At 34.0% G+C, this 12,858-nt stretch overlaps 1 protein-coding gene across 1 annotated transcript in view; it reads left to right on the top strand.

The window, feature by feature from the left end:
• The first annotated feature begins 6,440 nt into the window (after positions 1-6,440).
• The window catches only part of LOC149779321 (reversion-inducing cysteine-rich protein with Kazal motifs-like), a 202,770-nt gene continuing 196,352 nt past the window's right edge, over positions 6,441-12,858 (top strand). Inside the window, exon 1 of the mRNA XM_089939933.1 lies at positions 6,441-6,619. Within this exon, the coding sequence (XP_089796059.1) occupies positions 6,547-6,619 (73 nt within the window). The 5' untranslated portion in view covers positions 6,441-6,546. The remainder of the gene's footprint in view (positions 6,620-12,858) is intronic.

Below are 12,858 nucleotides of genomic sequence, written 5' to 3'. Positions count from 1 at the left end.
ATATTATATCATTGTGGCCCTAGTCTGGAATGTATATCATTGTGGCCCTAGTCTGGAATGTTTATTATAGCACTGTGGCCCTAGTTTGAAATGTATATCATTGTGGCCCTAGTCTGGTATATGTCTGTTCTCTTGTAGTTCGGTGTCTTAACTCTAGCAATTCTAGAACTTGATGCGATAGTCATTATTTCGGTGTGTTAGCTGTGTCAGTTCTTGAACATGATCCGATGTATATTTTATTTCAATGTGTTAACTGTATCAGTTCTAGTACTTGATCCTAGATTCATTTTATTTCTGTATGTTAACTATCAGTTTGAGCGTTAACTGTAACTATTCGTGAACTTTAATGAGAAGAGTCATTTTATTTCGGTGTGTTAACTGTGTCAGTTTCTAGCACGTGATGCAAGAGTACTTTTGTCTATTTCATTCTTGAAATACACCTGTAGCTGTTGAAAACTTGTTCCAAATCAGATTAATTACATTGGCACCTCCGCTTGTCAAAATTCGATCCCGAACCATGGCATTTGTGAAAGCCAGCGAACATCTATCTATAGTTTTTCCCGGATGCTTCAGATTTTGCCACTCGAATCGCCTTCAGATCGCATTAGCTTTGACTACTATGAACGCTGTATTTCACCGTTAACGGTTTGAGTGTTCAGTCTTGTTTTTTGTATATCATCAGAACCATATCCGGTAGAATTCTGAATTCTTAAAATTTATATCCAGCTACAACCCGCACAGGACAGATATTAACATGAGATGTTCGCATTCGACCGATCACGGGTCGCGCAGAGTCAATTCGAAGGATGACTTATTGCGCCAAGCCGTCTTCCACTGAGTCGACGGTAGGAGCTGTAACTAAAAGTAGTTACGACTCGGTCGAATGCCGGTACCGTCGTCAGTCAAATACAGTACAATACGTAATACCATCGATCGAATGAAAAATAGCTTGTATAGTTTCGGTCGCACGCGAAAATGGTCAATTGGAATGCACCAAGTGTACGGTATTCAAGCGATCTAAATACTTAGGATTGCGAACTTACGAAGTTTCCTATACCCGTTTAAGATTCCTCCATTTATCTGAGAATCTGATGAACTGTCACCATTCCGTTTCAATAGAAAGTAAATAGTTTTAAATCGATAAAAAGCATTTATAATTTCTAGTGTTGGATACTTTTGTTAGGTCGGAAAAATGGCCGAGTTTGATAAGGCATGAGGATACATTGAGGCTGTAAGGCGCAGACGCATTAATACACTATATCAAGCGAGTTCTTTCCTCCAAAACGGAACAAATGCGAATACGGTTTTGTATTTTATAACGTAACCAAAATCGTTCACGCTTCCTAAACATTTTAGCCATACAGTATGAGTAACATCCAGAACACGTTTTGGATTTTGCAAAAAGTTAGATAATGCTCATCTAGTAATATGGACGCGTGGGTGTCAAATGGCGATATAGTTCTATTTTATCGTACGATGGAAATACGGGTTGAACGCAGGGCCAGCCATGTTAAAATTAAATGGCTATGTAATACGCGATAAAATCTCAGTTAAAACGTATGTCGTTTTTATTTGCTTCTTTCATGTACAATGAATTTATCAAAACTTGCTAGATATCAAATTAACATAATGTTGACATACTGTTAACTTAAAGAGAGAATTAATGAACCTGTTCAAAATATATTTTTTTTTGTGCGTGGTTGTCCAGCGGTAACATATTTCATGTTTGCAACGAAAGGTTTAACAAAATCATTTGTTTACCTTTATTTATATTTCATTTTTTTTTCTTTTGCTCCCCTCGAAATGTATGTATTTTTGCGATTAAACTGGTACAGAGTAATGCTTGGAGGAAAACGGTGACCTTTTACAATAACCGCTGAAAAAGAAGAAAAAAATCCCTGTACATTTTGGATGAAAGTTTATTTTGTCAAAATTACAGCTGACCAGGGAATAAATAGAAATTTATGTTTTTAGATTTGTATTACAGGAAAACTTGTATAAAGGATATATAATGAATTATATGCATTGGCGTGCCTAAGCCTCTAAACCTATTGTATTTGGTTTGCGGGATGAAACACGCTACAAATTATGGGCGGTTATCAATAAAAGTCAAATTATTCAAGTGAAAGAAAAGTTTTATTTTGTGGATATCGGAATCATATTGGGCATACCAATTTTCCCCCGAGTTTATATAAAAAGAAAATCTGATTTCTTTGTATTATTGAACCTCACACGAAAGCTCTATAAAGAAAACGTTGTGCAAATCTTCAAAGGAACTAAATTGGTATTCATGATTCATAACTTGGTTGAATAAAGATATACAATACGTAACATGGTGTTTTGACTCCACGGCATTCCCTCTTCGGCAGGACAGGAATGGGAAACTCCAGTATATCACGACATCATAGATGGATGCATGTAACATTTGCTTGCTCCTTTTTCAGCTTATTTTTAGAATTCTCGGACATTTATTGTTCATGATGAAGGCCACGTGGGCATTTTGGCATGAAATTTTAAGAAAAGTGAATTGTGCTACAACGTACTTTTTTTTAAAAAAAGGCACCAATTTAATTTGTACACATATGCTGGGATCCAAAAGTGAATTAAATAAAACATTTGTGGATAATGGGATGGCACACAGGTGGAATAAGTCCATTTTTTGTAACAGCGACCAATAAGAAGAAGTGAGACTTAGATATATTTCATAATTCGTAAAGCTTTAAGCAACACGCTGAATTACGAGCAAAGAGAACGTGAAGCACAAACACTGGGATTCAGCATCGCAGAGAGAAGAAACCCCGGGGTAGTGTCAACAAAATATTTGGTTGAATTTGTAAACAGATGAGTTTGTTTGTTAAAGATGTCATCAAATTCAAGTCTTGAATAAAAAATTTTAAGGCTGGTAAAAATGATGTCTGAAAATATAATAATAATAATAATAATAATAATAATTTTACAATTTTTTTGTTGTAGAGTATGTGAGTAAATTTAAACGCGTGCATATTAGACAAGAAAATACAAGGCACAGAGCACGTCTGTAGGAGTATGGGGAGGCACATAATGACCCACTAGATGAGCTCACGGGAAAAAATTCGACTTTAAGAATAAGAAAAGCAGCTTGCTATCTGACAAAAAAAGTATTTGTCCGCCCCCTTTTTTATTGTCCATCATGAAAATAGGTGAACAAACTGACACATCATCGTGTTCCTTGTAGACGCAAAACGTATTTCAGAAAATAGTCAGTAATATTTTATTGTTGTCCATTTCTTAATTTCAGAAAAGACGGTAATAGAAAAGGAAATGTTAGCCATACAGTCGGAAGTGATTTGTTGGTGACTGTCAGATGACTGTCCATCAATCTTCCTCTATTTTATAGCCGGTAGAAAAAGAAATGTGAATCCGTTGGGCAGAGGATCGCATTTCGTAACAGTCTTACTCATGGAGACTTGACGCCACGGCAGGGAGTTATAAATTTTAATTCCCACAAGATGACAAAGAATTTCAACTGTAAGGTGTAACACGTGTCAGAAGGTTTGAAAATAGATTGCTCTTCTCCAGTAGCTCATTTATTTTCAGATTTCTACCGATATTGTTGCTTAGCCAAATGTTTTGGTCGCATTATATATATATATATATATATATATATATATATATATATAGAGAGAGAGAGAGAGAGAGAGAGAGAGAGATTTTCATTTGAAGGTTCCGTAGTAGCAAAATCAAATTTCTTGCATTTCGACGAGACACGGATCTTACTGCAGTTGTTACCCTCTACAACCTGTTGTTTTAGGGACATAGCAGTATTAAGACCAACAAGTAGATCTCCGATTTTGTCTTCTTCTGACATTTGGTCAGCGGAACAATTAGAATTAGGTTTAGGGTTAGAGCTATCAGAAAGGTCAGTAAAAAGCGATCCACTTGTTGGTCAAATCAGTTGGACTTCCCATAAAGCTTCTGGAAGTTATTGGTATGTGGTCAGGGAGGGTTAAGAGCAACTACACAAACCAAACACAACTTTCTTCTTGTAGGGTAAAAGCATCTCAATGCCTAGGTAATATGTTGTTGACAACTGATGAATATGCACCGCCCATGCTGGGTAAATTCCTGGTAAATTCCTTCCATGGGCGAGGGCCACCAATCACATTACCACATTCAAAAAGCTGAAAGTGTAAAGCTTCATTCGGAACATCGTTGCTAATGACAACTCTCCGTAACATAAAATATATATTTTTTTTCTGAGAAGCCACTAAAACAACAAGGCTACTAAAAGAGAAAAAAGACATTTTAGTTATCATTGTTTATATAGGTTTCAATGTAGTTGAAGTGGCAAAGATGAGCTAACAACGTCGAGTAGGTTTGTAAGTTATCATTAGGTTCAAGTGTTCTTCCCCCCCCCCCCCCCCAAGAAAAGAAACTATATGATCACCTGAATATACACTAACCTCGACATTGTGTTATAGTTGGATAATTTACTTGATGACCACAATGTCATGGACAATGACCCTTGGACGAATAAGCAAAGCTTGTTTCCGGAAAAAGCTAAATACCAGATCTGAGAATGCACACTTTTGCAAATGAAGGTACCTAGGATAGAATCATTGCTCCGGACGAGAATGAACGAGCAAATAATACACGGGACGAGTGTGTGTGTGTGTGTGTGTGTTGAAAAACATATTTCATGCAGGAATTTAACATAAAAAATACCCTGGCGATAGAAACCAGACATAGGCAGCTGTCAACAATTTTCTTATCTTCCTGGCTACACTATGTTTAGCTGATGCTGAAAGAAGGTAATTAGTGTCAACGTTTGCCTGTATGCACGTGATGTTGGTAAATTGCAACGGGCAAGTCAAAAGTAATTTCATGTGTTCGTGTCAGGGAGGAGATGATTGGATATAATAATAATATAGATGATGATAATCACGAATACGACGATGATAATTAACAGTTTCATAGACAGGATTATAATTATTGACCTACCTACCTACATGCGTGCATACATACATACATACTTCTCGTGGGTCTGTGGTTCTTTCCGGGGTTTTCCCGGGTTCTTCCTCCACCATTAATACTGGCCGCCATGTATAGCCTATCGTGTGCGCTGAAAACTGGCGTTAAACCATACAACAAGATACATACATACATATTTATATAGTTTAGCTTTAACGCTAAATATGTTATCCTCTTTAAAAAAATACACTATTATAAATTACTACTATACTGATGATGAGGAGAAAGAGGACTTCATAAAAAACGAACAGCAATCAATTTAACCATCGCGATTATTTACCTTCCTCCGTCTACATGTGTGTAAAGTAAATCGTTTTAATGGTAACTGACAAATAATGAAAAAATTCTTGCTCTTTAGAGAAAATAATGTATATGTTTCGTTCAAAACACTGCTGTAGCTACACCAACGTTAGTTAAAAAAATTCAGTAATTTTTTTTATGAGGTAATACTGAATTGTTTTTCTTGTGATATTAATTACAATATGTAATTATCACATTACAGTTAGAATAAAATCCCCAAAACACATCCCTCAAAACCCATAAATAAATATGGAAACATAAATACAGTTATGTGTTATTTACTGCAAGTAACAAATTCTACAGTGTTGCAGACAAAAAAGGATAGACATTCATTCTTGCAGCTTAGGTTTCTGTGCTTCTTCTTTGTCTTTAAAAATAAATTGTTACATTGGTGGCATCGTTTATGCAATGCATATCAATCGAAAATTGAACTTGATTGAAATTGATTAGTCTTATCAAATTAATAACATTACCCCCCCAAAAAAAATTACAAAAACAAAAACACCCATTACCCCCCCCCCCCAACTCGTATGATACTTTTTTCACGCTGTATTAAGATAAATCCAGAAGCATGGGTTGGATGTCAGCAGCCTAGGGGCGAAAGTGGAGAGATTTACATGTAAATCTTCTGCAGTTGGTTTGATTTGTACAATTACTGACACGCGATTAATGTTGACCACCTTTATATTATACCATTAACTTAGTGATAATGGAGCTTTAATCACTATCTTGTCGGCCATCGAACGATTAACATGTAACCGAAACCCAGTCAAATACTTGACCGTTATATAAACATTGGGACAATGCTGTTATCATCGACGTGTTCCGTCAAACAATAGGACGTTCTCAGTACTCGAGTGCTCGAGTTAAACCTCTTTTCCTAATTGCGTATCCATTTCCCTCCCGCTAACAGTTTTATATGAATAAACGCCTCTTTAGTCTTTTGCATTCAAACATTTAACTAATGTATTTTAACAGCACATCGTTATGTTCAATTTTCGAATTCGTTCCGTTTAACCATGGGAGATTTAAATGTTTACGGTAGCAGAGTGCAGATTGGGTCATGCCAATTATGCCTGAGTGAATTTATTATCCCCTGGGGGAAGAATGGAATAGCCCATATTGTTGTAGATCTCGCGTAGACCTCCGATTGGAAGGAAAGACAACGTGTCTGATTAAAAAAACTGGAGCAGCAAAACACTAACCTTTCATAATCATGAAATCATTCGAAGGAGGATGTCAGGATTTACCAACATGATTTTTCTTTCACTCTGTGCCATCGCGTTACCGTACCTAACACTTGCAGAAGGTAGGTCGGTCTTAGTTCTTTCACTCGCGTTTTGTGTTGACTTGATCTAGGTCGCCATTCAAGTACATACATTTTGTGCTATGGCGGGCCATGTAGTGTTTTATCATTATGTTAAAGCTTTGTTTGGAATATTGATTTATGGTTTGTGTTCATTCTGTTGTTCTTTACACTTCATTCCATAAATGTTTCCGAATTTTTGGCAGATTTTGTAAGATAAAGCCTTTGCTATGGAACCCGTCTGTAATGTAGACCAGTGCGCCTGTTGTAACTAAAGTTTCATTCTTCTCTTGCAAGGTTTATAAGATTTAATACACATTAATATGCATGTATGCATTTTTAGACAGGTCTTGTTTAATAGAGTCAGCAAACAGTCTAGAAAGTAGCTTTTGTCATGCTGTCAAAAAATGAACGATACAACAGCAAGATATCAGAGTTCTTTAGCATGCAGAAATAACGTTATGCAACACGACTGGGAAGCTGAAATTGGATTATCAAACACACAGTAAAGATGAGTATACCTTGGAAGTAGTTTATTAAATTAGCAGCAGGTTTACATTATACATTATATACTTTTGACATTTTTCTAAAATGATTATTTTTGGATAACTAATGAGTTTTTAAACTTATTTTGAAGATACATTAGGATAATACCGATCTAAAGATGACAAGAAGAAAACTTTGTACGTTTACATTGAATATACTCATAAACAACTTAAAATAATTTGGATGCATGTTTGTTTTTACTTTTTCACTTTAATCAATTTTTTTTTATTTCAGCCAAACATGCAGATGTCAAATAAAAAAAGAATGAAACTACATTTGTATCATTGTATCATGCCTAGGTATTTTCAAAATAACGAATTAAATGGTTTTAAGAGTTCAAAACAATAAAAATGTAAAACTGTATGTATTTAGTAGGCATTGCCATTTATTCTGTTTGTCACTGGAACATAAGTCTGATTTGTAGGTTTAAGTTTGGTGTGAGTTATATAATATTCAAATATGCCATGTGCAGTAGAAATGATTACTAATGTCACCAGAATACTTGAGTGGAGATTGCCTTCGAAAACAAAATTTGTTGATGAATTTCATGCTGCCAGTATCTCTGTACCTGAATTGTTTGATTTCATTTACAGTTTGTATGACTTTTTTTCTATTTAAAAAATGATCAATGAATTGTACTACTCTTTTTGTTTGGAAATTGACAAGTCACACAAAAAGTAATCAAAATACAAAAAAGGACAGGATTGCACAGGTTCTGCTGCAGTGAATCTCAGCTGGGTAGGAACTGAACAGTAGAGGATGAGAAAATGTGAAGCTTTAAGATAAATTGTTGAGCATAAGGGATAGCATTGATTACTTTTAATAGTACTTGTATGTAGATTTGGTCACGCACATGGAACTCTCATCATCTGCTTCTGCATAGGTCAGCCATTGAAATGCACTTTTTGGTGGTTTTCCAAAGCTTGTCACAGATGGATAGAATAGGCACAGCCTTTAAAAATTGCAGAAGAAATGCATAAAATCAAATGTGATCACTAAAAGCCCTGACAGCACACTTTTAAGCAGGTAAAGGAATTTCAGTTTTGGTTGACAGTTTGATTTGTTGAAGAATATGGCAAATACAGAAATTTGTTCATGAAGTGGCCATTATCTAGATGTGGATAATTTTTACACAAGATGGGGAAGAAAAAAATGGTACCACATTTCATTTTTAATTTAACACTTATTGTCAGCGAACAATTTTTAAAATGATAGTGTAATACAATTTATACCCATAATGCCATGTCCAAAAGGTACCCATAATGACTTGTAAAGATGGTACTGATTTCTACAGTAGTTTCAGTTGCATTGCCTTTGCAACCAATATGAGTCCAAACCAAAACTGAAATTCACCCTTGCTCACAATAATTGAGCATTCATATTGTCATGGCTGTTTTATCTTTTTATTTGATGATGTATTATTTTAGCAAGTACAAAGGTATACCTACTGAACTCTTTTGAGACAGACTTTGTACAATCTCTTGTTATTGCCTGCTTTAAATTCACACATTGAGGGCCTTTACCATAATTTTCTTTGGATGATAGTTTATGTTATTAAAGTGTCAGTTATTTCTGCATTTATGGTTGTTTGTCTGACATTATTTTAATGCCAACTGTAATTTTTATGCATCCATGTCCAAATTGTTCTGGATTTGTATCATCCATCAGCTGACTGCTGATATTAAATGCATAGGTCATATATAGACTGATGACAGGTTATGTCAGAAACTAAAATTGTTTTTATAGGCTGTGAACAGGACTTGTCACATGATGACTGTTAATGTAGAAGGGTCAGTTTCACAATGAGATTATGCTGTGAATTAAATTTCATGTGCTTTTCTTGGCACAAAACATAGTTATAATTAGAAAGTGCTGATGTAATTTTCAGGTTGCTGCATTTATAATTCTTAAGGTTGCCAGATGGCCACTTTATAACATTTTTTACTTACAAACATAAATTTATAGTCTCGGGTATGACCATTTCTCTAGAAACTTGGATCACTGTGAAGGTGAATCAGTACTGTATATGTAGATATTATTTAATAATTGTACAAATTCCCCATCCTAGTTTATTAACCCTGCCCCTTAATGTGAGAGTGCACAAAACTTCCACACAGTTGATTGGCCATGAGTATAACAAAATCTGTAACATTTACTTATATTAAGAGTCAGTTAATACAAGTGCTTAACTTCTTGTCTTCTAGCTCAGATGTCATAATCAGGCACTTTCAAAGTGACTTTTTGCAATTATGTAATGAAATGCTTGAATTGATTATATAGTTATTAAAAGTGTATTTCCAATTCAACCTTGCTAGCTTGAACAATTACACAAGATGTAGTATTTGGTATTAGATGATGCCTCACTTCCTACATGCTGTGCCATTGTCACAACACACAACCACTGTACTGATCATGACAATAAACAGTTTATCTTTATTAAATAAAAGTTATTTATCACACACATGCATCGATTCTAATATACTGTAATGGGTCTTGTATAAACTATCCCCCCCCCCCTTAAAAAAAAACAACCTCCTAACCATTAAAAAATAACAAAGGGGTAAAAATCCATTTTGTGTGAAAATCCTGGTTAAATCACTAAATCCTTTGATCATAATTTTTGACCATCGCTAATGCATGCATTTTAAATATATGCATATAATTTAAATTTATATTTAGTAAAGTGATTATTATTATTATTTTTGTGCATGTGGGTATAAAACATTTTGTTTCCTTGTTGGAAGTAAAGCACTTTAGTACTGTTATACTTTTAGTTTTTTAGATTTGCCTGCATTATTGAATTTTACGAATTAGTGTATCAAATAACTGGATTCAAGCTGCCAATGCAGGATATATTTTAATTCTCAATAAACTTTTCTGATATCAAATAGAATTTGATACATGGCATATTGTTTATACCAGGAACATTTGAGCACATGTGTACAGCATACAATATCTCTGTTCTTGTACAATTAAGTATTGTCTAATTAAGGTAGTTGTTAACTAAAGCATCCCCATCAAGGTTGATAATAAGTCTAAATTTCCAGCAAATATATTTGACCATAAATAAGCTTTAAATACTTTCCTTTTATTCTCGTGACATTATGGGAAGTTCTTCATCAATGAACTAAAACAAGCACACAGAATCGTGGTGAACTTGATAGTAATTAAAAGGCAATAAAAAAGGTGCTCAGCCATGTGCTGATTTGATACGTTTTAATGAGCTGATTTTGTACTGCATATTTTGTTCTGTTTAATTCTGCATGCCAGTATAATCTTTTATGGAGTAACGTGAAGTTGGGTGTATTTTTTGTAAGAGCTTGAAGTTAACTTTGTTCAGTTTTAGGAACATTTTGGAAGTTATTATCTGATATAATCATCATGCTGTTTGCTAATTTTTCAGACTTTTAACTAGCAGAATGTAAGCTTGGCTGTGTTAATTTTTAGCCCTGTTGTATTAGCATGTAATTGAAAATGGACTTATGTCGCTATGACAGTAAATGTTTCTAGATATCAATTGTTGTTCCTTCTGAGACATTTGTATGTTTCTTATTATATTCCATTTTGGTCTCTGCAGACCTAGAAAACCCTTTCAGGAAAAAGGTGAAATTAGATGATAACGATGATATTTAGAAACTCTAGTAAATATCAATATCTTGTCCTTAATGTCAATTTTTGAATTTAATTATTTATATATCAATTTTACACTCTATATTATAATGAAAATTTGCAGTCAGTCCAATGATATATACATGTATCTTGTGGAAATGATAAGTTGAATAATAACAGTCTTAAGATGTTTAAAGGGAGATAAAATTATGACTAATTTATATTGCTGTGAGCATATATAATTTAATATTTATTTAATAATATGAATTTTAAAAAATATGTTATGGAGTCATTTCCCCATATGTGTGTCCTTCTAGAATGTCTTGTTGAATAAATTTCATTTTTGATACATATAACTGCCCCCTTCTGCCTTTTAATTAAAAAAATACATTGTGACTGCAGTAATTTAAATATTTTATTCCTTTTTTTCGAAGACAGAAACAAGTGCATTTTACAAAGTTAAAATTTATACTAGTGGCCAAAAATCGTTTGCACAGGAGATTAATGAAAGCTCAATCTTTTTTCCCTCTCCATTATTTAGAAGATTCCACTTTTCTCCCATAATGAAGGGGTGGGGTGGCAGTGAGAGATCCCTCCCTTCAAACTAGACTATAATTATACCCAGTGAGATTAAAATTGATATTTCTGACATAATGGAGATCGGATGGACATGTATACAAGGTCATGTTTTATTGACTCATTCTTGAAGCAAATTACAGCCTTCACATTGATAAAAGTGAAGCCCAGCATTCCCTACATTACATTTTTACTGATAATTCTCCCTCTAATACCAGATGGAAAACTTTATCTGATTGGCTACAAAAAAGAAGTCGACCAAAAATATGAGAGGTACCATATAAACTTGCTTGGAAAGTTGAGTCAAACTGCAAAGATCAAAGATCATAATATGCCTGCAGATTAGGGTCTGTGTTGTTTGTTTCTGCTGATTTCGCCTAGCAAACTGGACAGACTCAGGTATGCCAGCACATTTTTTGCTGGCAGATCTGGGTCTGTACAGTTGGACTTGGCTTAAATCTAAGTGTATACAGTAAGCAGAACATGAACCTTTATTATTGTTTGTGAGATCTACTTTAAATAAGTAGATGTTGATTTTAAGCAGAATAAACCCTGATTATTGTCAACATTTCTGATAAGAATACAATAGGTCTGATTGGAATAATACCAATTAAAATATTTTTAAAAATGGGCTTCAGTTTTGTATGTGCTGATTTCATACTAGACTATATAAAAGAATTGTAATTAGATTGGTAACCTACATGGGGAATTACGGTTCAGCAGTCAAAAACACTTCAAGATGCATGTTTAGTGGGCAACTTTTACTGACCCTAACCCCATAAGACCATGGCTCTCCTCTTATGAGTAAAGCTAGCAGACATCACAAAAGACATCCCTTAAACTATATTTATAATTTCTCAGTAATGATTTATCTTAAGAAATTGATTTATTAACTTGTGATTGATTATTACATTTCTGATCACACTTACACTACTGTTTAATCTTTGTAAGAAAATATAAAGATGAAAGTAGAATATTTTAATTGTTGAAGCCATGTAAATATTGTCAGACTATTTGTATAAAATCTATTTCCTACAAAACTTCATCAAGTTACTGTTGCTAATTAGAACCAAATATTTTCTCCAACCATCATTTTTAAGTCTTTTGTTTTGAGGAGGATAAGATAGGTAATTGTGTGACATGTATTGACAAATTATAAATGTTCTGCACCATTGATTACTGTCTGCATGCTAACCATATAGTGTTTACTGAGTTAGATATAATGTGTGAATAATTTATTACCCTGTGGCTTGAATTGACAGGTGTCAAAAATGATTAATACTGCAAAACCTTGAAAAATATTTGATTTATAGAAAATAGAACATCTTTATTATAGAGACATTAAGTGGCTCTTAGAGTTTTCTGTAGGAATTTTATACTGCAAGTCCAGGGTATATGTTTTTGAAAAACTGAAACTTAGTGAAGAGCCAATGTTCAACAGGCTATGTCTTAACAGTGAGTAACAGTATCATCATTAGCATTTTTGTCACATAGCTGGTATACTTTCATTG

This window comes from Sinohyriopsis cumingii, chromosome 17 (genome assembly GCF_028554795.1).
Source record: "Sinohyriopsis cumingii isolate HCF-2022 chromosome 17, ASM2855479v2, whole genome shotgun sequence".
NCBI classification, from domain to species: Eukaryota; Metazoa; Mollusca; class Bivalvia; order Unionida; family Unionidae; genus Sinohyriopsis; species Sinohyriopsis cumingii.
Note: the sequence above shows the minus strand (reverse complement) of the source record. Positions and strands in the feature narration are given on the sequence as shown.